General features: G+C 35.9%; 1 protein-coding gene across 1 annotated transcript in view; it reads right to left on the reverse strand.

The window, feature by feature from the left end:
• Positions 1-15,503, reverse strand: part of SIK3 (SIK family kinase 3) — a 280,799-nt gene that overhangs the window by 131,586 nt on the left and 133,710 nt on the right. The window contains exon 2 of the mRNA XM_044669586.1: positions 2,191-2,307. Within this exon, the coding sequence (XP_044525521.1) occupies positions 2,191-2,307 (117 nt within the window). The remainder of the gene's footprint in view (positions 1-2,190; positions 2,308-15,503) is intronic.

A 15,503-nucleotide genomic window follows, 5' to 3' on the forward strand; every position in this document is an offset into this window, starting at 1 on the left:
AGACTTTTCATAATGTATGATTTCCTGTATGAATTGATGTAGTTCATTTGATAGCTATGGGAATGAGTAATCAAAGGACACAGTCGATTACAAAAGATAAAACAGATAACTGGATACATAAAACAGCAAAACTTCTGCACAAATGGGAAAAAATATTTTTTCAAATTTCTCAGATAAAAGGTAGGTATCCAAGATATACAGACAACAATGAAATGTGTGTATATGTACACGTGTGTGTGAGAATGACTTACAAATCATTCCACAACAGAGAAGTGGTCAAAGAACATGATGTTTCTCAAAATGGCAAACTATTAAGAACCACCTGGAAAATCTGCTCCAAATAATGAATAAAGCACAATAGATATAGCACTATACCTATAGTCTAGAAGCTCTGAGTTCAAATTCAGCCTCAGTTATTTACTAGTGTGGTTCCAGGCAAGTTACTTAACTTTCATGTGCCTCAGTTTCCTCAACTATAAAATGAGGAAAACAATAGCTCTAGTCTCCCAGGGTTGCCATAAGATTCAAATGAGAAAACATTTAGAAATTGATTAGTATAGTGCCTTGCACAGAGGAAATGATATATAAATGTTAGATATTATTATTTCTTTCCATCATCATTGTTATTACTGTTGTTATAAAAGGTTTTACCCTGTATCCAGCAAACAGACAAAGTTCACAAAACATGAGAAGAATCAATCCTAGAGATATTGAAGGCACTTGTACATTTCTGGTGAAATTACGAATCAATACAACTATTTTGGCAAGCAAGTTAGAATTATATAAATAAAGTTACTACAATGTCCATATATTGAGAGTGATGGTGCATACTAGTAATCCCAACAACAAGAGAGAATGAGATCAGTGGAGTTCTTGTACTTGGGAGTTCAGGATTTTAACAGAGATTAAGCTGATCAAGTGTCTGCACTATCTATAATATGGTGAGCCTCTAGAAAGGTGGTGTCACAAGCTGACTAAACATAAGCAACCTTAGAAGTAATCAACAACTGTTTAATTTTAATTGAAGATCTTGGCCTCAAAAAGAGAGAAGTGAAAACAATAAATAAAAATTACTAACTGAAAACTCTATTATAATACCTCATCAAAGCTTCCTTGTAATTTGAGTTAACAATGATATAGGATACTCTGGGAAGTAGAAAGTTTCTTGCAAATACTGAACAAATGCCCAAGTGTCAGTAGATTCTTGTTCAAGTACACTTAAATTAAAGGACCTTTGAGACAACTTTGAGATTCAAAGGTTGAGTATACAGGGAGTTATCTAACAAAATAAGTTAATCCATAACAATCATTAATACACAATGTGTATTCATTAATACACAATGTATTAATTTTGTGATGAATTCACAAAATCTCTGACTTTTTACGGAATCTCAGGGCATGATTTGACCAAAATAAGATGTCTACATTTTCATCAAATTCTGGGCAATTGTACAATTCTTGTGGCAAAGAGAAAATAATATTCAAGTTTAAACATCTACAACATCTACATCTGAACTGCTACAAAGAGCTTACTTCATTAGAAAATGTCTAGATAGTATGAAGACCAAGAAAAGTATGCTACTGATGGGGATATTAAGAAGCTAGGGAAGAGGAAGTTGTATAGCTCAGTGGATTGAGAGTCAGGCCTAGAGAGGGGAGGTCCTAGGTTCAAATCTGGCCTCAGACACCTCCTAGCTGTGTGACCCTGGGCAAGTCACTTAACTCCCATTGCCTAGCCCTTACCACTCTTCTGCCTTGGAGCCAATACACAGTATTGACCCCAAGACAGAAGGTAAGGGTTTAAAACAAAAAAAAAGAAGCAGCTAGGAATTAGAGGATTGTTCTATGCCTAAATTAAGGCTGTCTGAAATGTATGCTGCCTATTTAAAAATTTTGTCTAGGGCCAACCTCAGATCTTTACACTAAGTAGAAGCAAATGTCCAGCAGTAATAAATTAATAATAATAATAATAATAATAATAATAAGCATGTAAATAATATCTACTCTGCACTAGGTACTCTACTAAGCATTTTGCAAATATTATCTCATTTGATCCTCACAATAATCCTGGATTAATATTCTGAAATGGCTATGTTATCGTCATCTCCTCCACCTTTTTTCTTCAAAGGTGGCAGCAGTAATAGGTGGCTATTCCTGGAGGTCTGAGGAAAATGACATGATTATTTGTACCTGGTATAGCCTGATGATGTGTGGGTGACAGAGCATTTTCATAATCTGAACTTCTCGGAAAATCTTCTTGAGGTTTTCTTCATCCAACTGGGTTTTATCTATGATCTTTATAGCAACCTTTAAAAAAACACACATAAGAGGAAATTTTACTATTAAAAATTACTACTAAAAGTTTATTTAGTTACAGAGCCAAGGTGGTGTAGTAGGTATTAAAAAAAGCAGTGACCTCCCCACCTTCATTCCAAAAAGATTTAGAAAAACACCAGATCAAATCCTGATGAAAAACCCCCAAAGTGTCAGAGTGAGTCACTTTTCCAGGCCAGATCAAAATAAGGAGAGAGCCAAAGTGGTCTGTGGACACTGAAGATGGGGGATGGTCAGAAGTGCTGAACCACGCAGGGTTAGTGGGACTGAGGTCAATGGGGTCATTTAGGATCTTGAGGAGAATCCCAGTTCAGGGAGAAGCTGTGCACCAGGACAAAGAAGATCCTAGATCCAAAACAAATAAACCCAAAATATTTCTAGCTATAAAGTTTTTGTAAGAGACAGAAACAGGTATACTCATAACAGTTCTGTCACTTGCTACCAGGTCACAGGGAGGAAGGAACCCAAGGTAGCAGTCCACAATGAGGAGAGGGCTGAAGCTCTAGACTGCACATCCAACAAAGATCAAGTTTAGAAGCAAGCAACAGTTATGTGACTGAGTATCTGAGTATAGGAGCAAACTGGAATCTCAGTTATAGCTTCTAGCTCAACCTGATGCATGTAGAGAAATATGGAGGGCAAAAATTCCTGATAAAGGGAAACATACAATTCTGTCCCTTTGAACAAGTAGATATTTCTAGTTAGCTTAGCTGACCAAGGCTGAGTCCAGTAGCAATCTACCATTGCTTAGACACAAGTATAGCTCAGGAACTTGCAAAGCTCAAATCAGGGTAGCAATGGTCAAACTTTGCCCTGGATTAGACCATTCTGTAAATACTGGAAGCTTGCAGATCCATACCCTGAGCTGCCACTGATATCCTGGTTACTAATACAATATCCAATATTCCAAAAAAACAATATAAGGATTAGTCCAGACATTTCCTCCAAAAATACACAGAAACTGGTTCTAACATCAAATCCTAAGTCAGGAAAAAGGCTATAAGAATGAGCAAACAAAAATAATTCTACCATATTATATTATTATATATTATTAGAGATACAAGACACAAAACCAGAAGACAAAACATCCACAAGCAAAGCCTCAAAGAAAACACAGTTTGAACACAAGTTTAACTAGAATTCCTTCAAGAGATGAAACAAGAGTTTTTAAAGTTTTTAAAAAAATTTTAATAACTGATATGAATGCTCTAGAACAGTGATGGGCAAACTTTTTGAAGAGGGGGCCAAAGGAAAAGAAATGCTCATCTGTCAGTCTGTTTCTAAGGCAACTCTTTCGAAGTTTCATTGTATTGTATCCTACTCGTATTCATTCAGATTAGGAATAATGTGGATAGAACATTTCAGAGGGCCGCATCTGGCCCACCATAGTTTGTCCATCACTGCTCTAGAAGAAAAAATTTGGAAACAAAATGAATTAACTATATCCTTAATGAAATAATAGGACTTCCAAGCATTCCTGATGAAATAACCAAAGCTGTGCAAAAACTTTTAATTTAAAACAAGAGTTAAGAGAAACATAAAAAAAGAAAAATGAGTGAACTACCATAAAAGAATAAACAAAGATAAACTGCTTACATTCTAATATGAGGAGGTGATATATGTGTCCTCATTGAACCCTATCATCATCAGGGTCATAAAGGACATCTAATTAGACAGAAGGCCTGGGAGAGGTCAGGTTCTATCTTGATGATCTTGAAGAATGGAAAGGGAGGAAGTGAGGAATAGTCTAGGAGGGGATGGAAAAGAGACATAAGGAAGATTATATCACATAATCAAGGTGCAAGTAGTAGTCTATACAAGAAGGGGTAGGAGAAGAGGCTAACACTTAAATATCTCTCTCATCTAAACTGGCCAAAGGAAGGAAGAACATATACATGTACATACACACAATTAGCTACAGAAATACATTTTATTCAACAGGGAAATTGGGCAGAAAGAGAGAAGAGGAAATTAAAGGGAGGTTATAGTAAATGAGAGATTAGTCCCAAAGTAAAACAAAGTCTATTTAAGTATATATGAAAATATTTAAAGCTCTTTTTGAGGTGGCAAAGAATAGAAATCTGAAGAGGTGTTAATTTGTAAAGTGGCTAAACAAATTACAGTATACAGATGTGATGGAATATTATTGTACTATAAGAAATAATGAAGGAGGCAATCAGATAAGTCAATGGATAGAGAACAAGGCCTGAAGACAGGAGATCCTGGGTTCTAATTTGGCCTGAGATACTTCCTAGTTGTATGACCCAGGACAAGCCACTTATTGCTTAGCCCTTACCACTCTTCTGTCTTGGAACCAATACTCAGTATCAATTTTAAGATAGAAAGAGTTAGGGGAAAAAAAGGAAAAAGAAATAATGGAGGTCTCAAAGAAACTTGGGAATTTTTGAATGAAATGCTGTATAGTGAAATGAGCAGAACCAGAAGAATTTACACAATGACAAAAACATGGTAAAAAGAAAAACAACTTTGGAAGTATTAGGAACTTTGATCAGTATAACTATTAATCACAATTCCAGAGAATTAATGATAAAACAACCTACTTTTGCTTGTAACAGAGGTAATATTTTTCTTTACTCTCAATTGAAGCAGGGGGAGGTGGGAAATTTTGCTGATTGAAAAAACTGAAATTTTAATTTTTAAATGGTATTTAGTAAATTATATTAAGCTGAAATCAATCTTCTTGGAAATAGCATATGAAAAATTGTTAATTGGTAAAATAAAATTTTTATAATTAAAAAAATAAAAGTGGAATTGGGATACAAAGGAGGAAATTACAAGAAGTTTTATTTCAGTTTAATTTTTTTAAAAATTGGAGCAAAGATGACCACTTATCAAGGATATTCAAGGTGGCATTCCTGCTTTGAGCCTTATAATCTGCACTGAAAAATGCTATCTAGACCCCTGAAAGATTGCCATTAGATCTACATAGTAAGCATCCTTGAATCTTTCCATCAGTTTCACAACTGAACCTTCCTATGTATATTATTTGTCCCTGTTAGTATGTGAGCTCTTTAAGAGTAGAGACTGCCTCACTTTTCTATTTCTATTCCTAACATTTAGCACATTGGATAGTTAATAAATGTTTTTCCATTTATTTTTTTGTGTAGGGTTTTGGACAAGATAACTTTAATTTTTTCAAACCCTTATCTTCCATCTTAAAACCAATACTAGGTATTGGTTCCAAGGCAGAAAAGTGGTAATGGCTAGGCAATGAGGGTGACTAGGCAACTAAGTGATTTGTCCAGGGTTACACAGCTAGGAAGTATCTGAAGCTGGGTTGAAATCCTGGACCTCTGGGCTCCAAGTTTGGTACTCAATCTACTGAAACACCTAGCTGCTCCTGGACCTTATAACTTTTAAAATCCCTTCTAAGTCCAGGACAACTCTGAGGGACTTATGAGAAAGAACACTATCTGCATTCAGAGGAAGAACAGTGGGAGTAGAAACACAGAAGAAAACTTTGATCACATGGGTTGATGGGGATATGACTGGGGATATAGACTCTAAACGATCACCCTAGTGCAAATAGCAATAATATGGAAATAGGTCTTGATCAATGACACATGTAAAACCCAGTGGAACAGTGCGTTGACTATGGGAGAGGGGTGGAGAGAGGGAAGAGGAAGAACGTGAATCCTGTAACCATGGGGAAATGCTCTAAATTAATTAATTAAACAAAAACCTTAATAAATTAATTAACGGGTGGATGGATGAATGAATGAATCCCTTCCAAGTGTGATTCTATGTTTACTTTGGAAAGAAAATTAAACATTCCATGTTGCATAGAGGACAAAGTCAGTCAACAAGTATTATTAAGTACCTACTCTGTGTCAGGCATTGGGCAAATCTTTGCAAGAAAAAAATCATCTATTCTTATCCACTTTTCTAGAAGCCAGTCATAAATTAGAGATACTTATTATAAAACTTAAATTTGATTTACAAAGCAATGCTATACCACTAAAGTTCAAGCACTGATATTTCCTTACACTATAGAAAGCTGGAGAGACAATTGGATACCCATCAATTTGTGGTTGTTTTTTAGAAGCAAATGCTTTCTGCCAAATGATGTGGGAAGATCATGGTAGCTGGAAAACATGCATTCCATTGAGGAAAATCAGACTGAGCCACAGAATGGAACACATGGCATGATTTGCCCTTAGTTGGTTGAACCAGAAATCTATGAGTTTTTTTCTTTACAAGAAAGATATGCTACAGGAGGGGGGGGGGAGGAGGGGAGAGAAAGAGTATGAATCATGTAACCATGGGAAAATATTCTTAATTAATTAAATGAAAAATTTAAAGTGAAAAAAAAACAAAAAGAAAAGAAAAGAAAAAAGAAAGATACACATTTCCCTACCAGTCCTTTACAAAACAGACATATAAGACAAGGTGACTTCTAAAAGCATAAAGATGCTATTTGGAAAAGAAAATCCTTAAGTATCACTAACTAGTTCACTTCAACAACAAACATTTATTAACTGTATGCTATGTGTAAGGCAATATGTTAAGAGCTAAAGATATTAGGATACAATAAGACTAGGCTTAATATAATAAAGCATATGATTATTAAATATTGCCATATATATTACATATTATAAATTATATATCATAAAATATTATAAATTACATATATTATATTATCTATTAAGCCATAGATCACATCTAAAAAAGGATAGGGAGATTATTTCAATGGGTAAGCAGTGCTTTTGATCCTCACAACAACCTCAGGAGGTAAGTGATATTATAAAAACCATAATAGCTGTATTATTACTGGAAAAGATGAAGCTAGAATTGCAACAGGGATGTTTCTTTTTTAAAGATATCAAAATTTGCCTCTTGTGGGAATTCTTGGAAGATAGTGGCATAGAAGCAGCAAGGCTCCAGACCTCCGTAAAGCTCTTCACCACCAATCAAGGACAAAGGGCTCAGATGGAACAGAAAACCAAATCTGGCAACAGATTAGAGCTGGGGGATCCTCCAGCTGAACCCAACTTAAAAGGAACATGGGAAAAAAAAGAGGAAAAAAGCCTGAATTCTTGGAACTGTACAGTGGGAGGGGAAAGAAAGGAGGAAGATTCCCAGATCCCCTCCTCCACCTAATGTGCTGAGTCTCCAGTAGATCCTGGAATCTCTGGATGGGCTGGGGCGCTAGTCTGAGGGAGTGCCTCGCTGGCACAGCTGGGAAGCTGCTGGGGGAGAAACCCAGAGAGGGTAAACATATGTTCCATCTTGAGCTGCCCCCCACTTCTCTTGAGGTTTTGACCTCAGGGCACTTCCAGCTATTCAGATCAACACCACCAGGCTCAATCCTATCAATAGAGCAGACAATAAGTCTTCAGAGGGCAGGGAAGATGCAACACCCCTTTCCGAGAGACGACAATGAAAGTAGCCAAATTCACTTCTTTAGCTTTTACCACCAGGTGGAAAATCTGGCCTCAGATCCCAATAATCTAATTAATCAACAAAACAGAGAAGAAGCCCTCCCAGGACTAAATAGCCCAAACCCACAGATAAAAAAGAAATGATCAGAGGATCAAGATTACAGCCAATTACAGGGGAGAAAGAAAGAAAAAATGAGTAAACAACATAAAAAGAAAAAAGAAAAAAAGCTTCTATCCAGAAATTGAACAAAGAGCAAATGGATCAGAAGAAGATAAAGAACACCAAGAAAAAAACATAGAAAGTTCAGTGAAATGGACACAGGCTTTGGAAGAACTTAAAATTCAATTAACTAAACAACTCAAAATTTAATTAACTCAAGAACTCAAAATTCAAATAACTCAAGAACTCAGAAAACAATCAACAGAGGCTGAAGACAATTTGGAAAAGGAAATACATGATCTAAAACAAGAAAATAATGTCTTAAAAACCCAAATTGACCACCTGAAAAATGAAGCAAAGAAGGTGAAAGATGATCTACAAAGAAAATGAGACCAGAAGGAGAAGGATGACGAAAAAGCCAGGGATGAAACTGAGTCTTTAAAAATTAGAATTCAACAATGAGAAGCAAATGGCTTCACAAAGCAGCTAGAATATATAAAACAAAATTTAAAAAAAGAAAAATTTGAGGAAAATATGAAACACCTCATTGACACAACGACAGATCTGGAAAACAGATCTCGAAGAGACAATTTAAGAATTATTGATTGACTGGGAACATCATGACAAAAGAAAAGGTCTGGATATCATCCTAGAAGAAATCATACATGAAAACTGTCTTGACATTCTTGAACAAGGGAGGAAAGTGGAAATTGAAATAATCCACAGATGACCTCCTACATTTAATCCACAACTGACAACTTCCAGGAATATTATAACCAAATTCAAAAACTACCAGACAAAGGAAAAATTATTATAAGCTGCTAAGAAGAAGTCATTCAGATACCAGAGACCCACAGTTAGAATAACACAGTATCTGGTTGCATCTACACTAAAGGACTGGAAGTCATGGAATATAATATTCTGGAAAGTAAGAGAGCTGGGTCTACAACCAAGAATTAACTATCTAGCAAAACTGACTATATTCTTGCAGGAGAAAGATGGTCATTCAACCAAATTGAAGACTTCCAAGCATTCATAAAGAAAAAACCAGACTTAAACAGAGAGTTTGCTGCCCAAATACAGAACTCAAGAGAATCACCATAAGGTAATTAAGAGGCGGGGAGGGGCACGGGGGAGACAAAAAACCTTTTCTTTAAGGGACCCAATAAGTTCAATTCCCTTATATTCCTATAAGAAAAGAGGATATTGGTAACTCTTAAAATTTGTTATTATCAACAGGGTAGCTAGAAGAAGTATACTTAGAGGGAACGGGGACAAACTGTATAGGATGAAATTTCAAGACATATGTGTGTGCATGCATATATAAAAATATAAAACTAGAGTTAAAAATAAGGAGATAATAAGAGAAATGGGAAAATAGACAAAATGGAGTACATTTATATTTCATAAAGAAGCATGTGGGGCAAACAGGGGAGAAGACCAATACAATCAAAGGTTAAAGATGTTGGAGAAAGGAAATACTTAATTCTTAAGTGCACTGAAATTAACTTAAAGAGGGAAGAACAATCAGATCCATTGGGACAGAGAATTTATTCACTCCCTATAGAAAAGTAGAAGGCTAACAAATGAACTGGTGGGGAGGGAAACAATACTAGGGAGGGATACTAGGGGGGTGTAGCTTAAAAAGACCCTAAAGAACAATAAGAGGGAAATAAGAAGGGAGTGGGGAGAAAGGGAAGTACAATGAGGGGATTAAGGGAACTAATTAAAAATAAAACACTGGTATAGAAGGAAATAGTGAATGAAGAAAGATCAGGACAAGGAGAGGGAATCAAAATGTCCAGGAATACACAGTTGATAATTATAACTCTGAATGTGAATGGGATGAACTCGCCCATAAAACAGAAGCAAATAGCAGAGTGGATTAGAAACCAAAATCCTACCATATGTTGTCTACAAGAAATACACATAAGACAGGTAGACGTAAAGTAAAAATAAAAGTCGGGAGCAAAATCTATTGGGCTTCAACTGAGAAAAAGAAGGCAAGAGTTGCGATCATGATTTCTGACAAAGCCAAAGTAAAAATAGATCTGGTTAAGAGATAGGGAAGGTAATTACATTCTGATAAAAGGCAGTATAAACAATGAAAAAATGGCAGTACCCAACATGTATTCACCAAATGGAATAGCATTTAAATTTCTAAAGGAAAAACTGGCAGAGATCAAGGAAGAAATAGATAATAAAACTATACTAGTAGGAATCCACTACTTGACAAAAACTGCTGGGAAATTTGGAAAACAATATGGGAGAGATTAGGTTTAGATCAACACCTCACACTCTACACCAAGATAAATTCAGAATGGGTGAATGACTTGAATATAAAGAGGGAAACTATAAATAAGTTAAGTGAACACAGAATAGTATACTTGTCAGATCTCTGGGAAAGGAAAGATTTTAAAACCAAGCAAGAGTTAGAGAAAATTACAAATGTAAATTAAATGGTTTTGATTATATTAAACTAAAAAGCTTGTAGAAATAATCAACAACTTTAGCAGAGTTGCAGGATACAAAATAAATGCACATAAATCATCAGCATTTCTATATATTTCCAACAAATCACAGCAGCAAGAGGTAGAAAAAGAAACACCATTTAAAATCACCCTAGACAATATAAAATACTTAGGAATCTATCTACCAAAACAAACACAGGAATTATATGAAAACAACTACAAAACACTTTCCAAACAAATAAAACTAGATCTAAACAATTGGAAAACCATTGGTTGCTCATGGGTAGGATGAGCTAACATAATAAAAATGACCATTCTACCCAAGTTAATTTACCTATTTAGCGCCATACCTATCAAACTACCAAAAAACTTCTTTACTGAATTAGGAAAAACTATAACAAATTTCATTTGGAATAACAAAAGACCAAGAATATCAAGGGAAATAATGAAAAAAATGTCAAGGAAGGGGGCCTCGCAGTACCAGATATTAAACTATACTATAAAGCAGCAGTCATCAAAACAATATGGTACTCGCTAAGAGACAGAAGGGTGGATCAGTGGAATAGACTTGGGGTAAATGACATCAGCAAGACAGTGTATGATAAACCCAAAGAGTCCAACTTTTGGGACATGAATCCACTATTTGACAAAAACTGCTGGAAAATTCAGAAAACAACATGGGAGAAATTAGGTTTAGATCAACATCTCACACCCTACACCAAGATAAATTCAGAATGTGTGAATGACTTGAATATAAAGAGGGGAACTATAAATAAGTTAAGTGAACACAGAATAGTATACTTGTCAGATCTCTGGGAAAGGAAAGATTTTAAAACCAAGCAAGAGTTAGAGAAAATTACAAAATGTAAATTAAATGGTTTTGATTATATTAAACTAAAAAGCTTTTGTACAAACAAAAACAATGCAGCCAAAATTAGAAGGGAAACAACAAATTGGGAAAAAATCTTTATAACAAAAAACTCTGACAGGGGTCTAATTACTCAAATATACAAGGAGTTAAAGCAATTGTATAAAAAATCAAGCCATTCCCCAATTGATAAATGGGCAAGAGACATGAACAGACAATTTTCAGGTAAAGAAATCAAAAGTATCAATAAGCACATGAAAACGTGTTCTAAATCTCTAATAATCAGAGAAATGCAAATCAAAATAACTCTGAGGTATCACCTCACACCTAGCAGATTGGCTAAAATGAAAGAAGGGGAGAGTAATGAATGCTGGAGGGGATGTGGCAAAATTGGGACATTAAATGCATTGCTGGTGGAGCTGTGAAATGATACAACCATTCTGGCTGGCAATTTGGAACTATGCTCAAAGGGCTATAAAAGAATGCCTGCCCTTTGATCCAGCCATACCATTGTTGGGTTTGTACCCCAAAGAGATCATAGATAAACAGACTTGTATGAAAATATTTATAGCTGCGCTTTTTGTGGTGGCAAAAAACTGGAAAAGGAGGGTATGTCCTTCAATTGAGGAATGGCTGAACAAATTGTGGTATATGCTGGTGATGGAATACTATTGTGCTCAAAGGAATAATAAACTGGAGGAATTCCATGTGAATTGGAAAGACCTCCAGGAATTGATGCAGAGTGAAAGGAGCAGACAGAGTCAGAAGAACATTGTACACAGAGACCAATACACTGTGGTAAAATAGAATGTAATGGACTTCTGTACTAGTAGCAATGCAATGACACAGGACAGTTCTGAGGGATTTATGGTAAAGAACGCTACCTACATTCAGAGGAAGAACTGCAGGAGAAGAAACATATAAGAAAAACAACTGCTTGAACGCATGGGTTGAGGTGGACATGATTGGGGATGTGGACTCGAAACGACCACACCAATGCAACTAACAACAATTTGGAAATAGGTCTTGATCAATGACATGTTAAAACCAGTGGAAATGTGCATTGGCCATGGGGGGGGTGGGGGGGAAGGGAGTGCGGGAGATGAAGGGGAAAGTAGGAGCATGAATCATGTAACCATGTTAAAAATGAATATTAATAAATGGTTAAAAAAAGGGTTGAAAAAATAAAAATTAAAAAAAAAAGAGTTGGAAGTCACTAAGCCTTCAAAACATTACATTCTAAATGTTTATTCCCAGAACCTTAACTAGGGTACAGCAACTGGAGTTCTGGCACCAGGCACCAAAATTTGAAGGTGCTGGCTGAACTTAAACTCCTTCAGTAGCATAGAAATAACTGAGCTTAGCACCTAGTTAACAAGAATAGTGATTTGAAATAGAAAACTATTAGATGAATTATATTTCCTTCCCTACTTGCCACTCTGGTCCTGGGGTCATGGTGCCCCCACCAAGAGTAATTTGTTATTAAAAAGTTGAATTACCAATGCTTGTACTGTTACTTGGTACAGTGAAGTTTTGTGAAACCCCAGAAGTTAAAAATGTGAGTTTTATTTCAGTAATTAATGATTCTGACTAGTTGAGCTTAAACTTATATATCAATAATATACTAGGAAATAACATCCAGATGGCTTGCTCATCTGGTAGTTAAATACATTACAGTATAGTCTCTATACTAATTAATCTGCTTTGGATTCCTTCCAAACTTTTTACTACCTTAACTAAGTTGCTTTACTGACTCCTCTGTTTCTTTTTGAGAGCAAAGTAAAAAACTTAATTGCTAAGGGCAGCTAGGTGGTTCCAGTGGATAGAAAGTCAGGTCCTGAGATGGAAGGTCTTGGGTTCAAATTTGGATTCAGATACTTCCTAGCTGTGTGACTAAGCAAGTCACTTAATCCCAGATGCTTAACCCTTACCAATCTTCTGCCTTAGAACTGATACTTAGTATTGATTCTAAGACAGAAGGTAAGGGTAAAAAATAAAATAAAATTAAATAAATAAAAAATAAAGAGACTAGATAAAGACACTTTGTCATCTAACAAAGAAATTTTCTCTTCCTATCAAGTAGTTTTTCTGTTTATTGATGTTTGCATTGGCTGTACATTTGTTCATGTATAACAAATGACTAGCTAATGTAGAATTGAAATCACAAGGACAGAAGTTGTGACTTTTATGTGTGGTGTCCAATAGATTAAAAGTTCTGATAAGTTGTATTAAAAGAGCAAGCTGTGTTCAAAGAGCTATTTCTAAATCAGGGACTCCTCTTTTTATGTATCTTCTTCAAGTATATCAGAAAATTTCTTGGAATTTTTATATGAGTTTTTGTCACAAATGGATTTTTTTTTAAAAAGGTACTATGACTATACATTTTCTCCTCTGCTGTACATCACATTTATAGGGAACCTGGGTTGGTTTCAGTTTTAAGATCCAAACTTGAAACCTTGTTTCAAGTGCTTAGTTAACTGGAGTAGCTTAAGGAATCTTCAGCTCTAATCTCCATGTAGAAAGGTTTCATGCTTCTTCTTGGTAAACTATTCTCACCATGTTACTATTCTCTGACCCCACTAGAAACTTAAGTTTCCCCTTTGGGTCCCCTAGCTCCTCATTTGCTGTTAGTTTCTTCATCATGGTGCTACTCTCTTACCACCGCTACTCCACCAGGGATCCTAGCTCTGATGGGTGAATATCATCATGGAGGGAAAGTCATAGCCCATCAAGTCCCTACTCCCTGGTGGTATCCTCTTCCCTATCCCCTTTCCAAGTACTTCTTTATGTGTTGTCTTTTCTCATTAGAACAGAAATCCCTTGAGGCAGAGGAGCAGGAAGTACAAGTTAAGTTTCCCCATCAAACTTCCTCTACAAAAATCTAGAAAACACAACAGCTCGAATTTTGATTGGGAAATACAAGTAAAGGTCTGCAGACAATAGGGGCAGGGTCTGGCTATGAACAAGTGCTAACAGAATATTCCAGTTCCTAGTGACTGAAAGTGAATTAAAACTGGGTACTACTGCAGGAACTAATGAGGCAGGAAGAGATCCTGGTAGATTCCTGAACTTAAGAATGGTCCAGGAACAATGCCACGTAGTAGCTCCGGGTCCCTATCCTGAGTTTGTCAAATTGAAAAGAAGATCTACACGTTAGAGTGGAAAGGATGAGCAATTGCAGAAATAGGTCCTGGTGTACTTGTGATCCACCTGTGCACTGAGCAAGGAACAAGTTCAAAAGCAAACATCTGTGTAGCTCTGATTCCAAGAGCAAAGTTGGGTAACCAGGTTAATCCTTATAGTAAAATAACCAGGGCAGAAGTCCAAGAACAAAGGAGAGCCTAAAGGTGAGTTGTTCTGAAACTACAATGCCTCACAAGGGGCTAACAGTGGCTGAGTCCATCAGTAGTCTTCTGAAATTGTCAATCATATACAAGTCAACAAACCCGGACAGGATCAGGAACATGCAGAACTCAGACCAGGAAGGAAGTAAGCAGATTTAGCTCTAGATCATATCACCTGAGGGACAATGAAGGATTGGACACCAAGCCTGAGCTGTAAAAATAGCAGGAGGCAAGCAGAGTTCAGACTAAATAGTCCCTGCAGAACTGTGCAGAACCTAGCCCAGAGGTAAGAAGTATGTTGAAAGAATGATAAAAAAGGAAAAGAACATACAACTATTATGGTGATGGAAAAGCTAAAAACCCAAACTCAGAAGAAAATGACTCAGAAACACCTACAAGCAAAGGTTCAAAGGAAAATGCAGCTTAGACACTAGTCCAACAAGAATTCCTCTAAGACTTTATTAAAACAAGACAGTTTTTGTTGTTCTTCTTTTGAGTTAAAAAAATATCTTAAAAATCAAATGGAAGTGATAGAAAGCAAAATTAAAGATAAGAAAAGATAGTTAAAAGCTTGAAACAATAGGTACAAAACCTTGCCCAAGAAAATAACTCCCTGAAAATTATAAATGGTCAAATAGAAGCTAATGAGTACATGACACAAGAAATAGTTTTTAAAAATTGAAAGACTGAAAAATCAGAAGAAAATATAAGGTATCCCACAACAAAAACAATAAGTTGGAAAACAAACCAAAGACAGAGATGATTTGAAAATCATTCAACTACTTGAAAGCTATGATCAAAAAAGGAGCCTAAATATTATGTTTTTTTAATCATAAAAGAAACTGCACATCAATTTTCCTTCCTTCCTTCCTTCCTTCCTTCCTTCCTTCCTTCCTTCCTTCCTTCCTTCCTTCCTTTCTTTCT

Source organism: Gracilinanus agilis, chromosome 3 (assembly GCF_016433145.1).
Source record: "Gracilinanus agilis isolate LMUSP501 chromosome 3, AgileGrace, whole genome shotgun sequence".
Taxonomy (NCBI): domain Eukaryota; kingdom Metazoa; phylum Chordata; class Mammalia; order Didelphimorphia; family Didelphidae; genus Gracilinanus; species Gracilinanus agilis.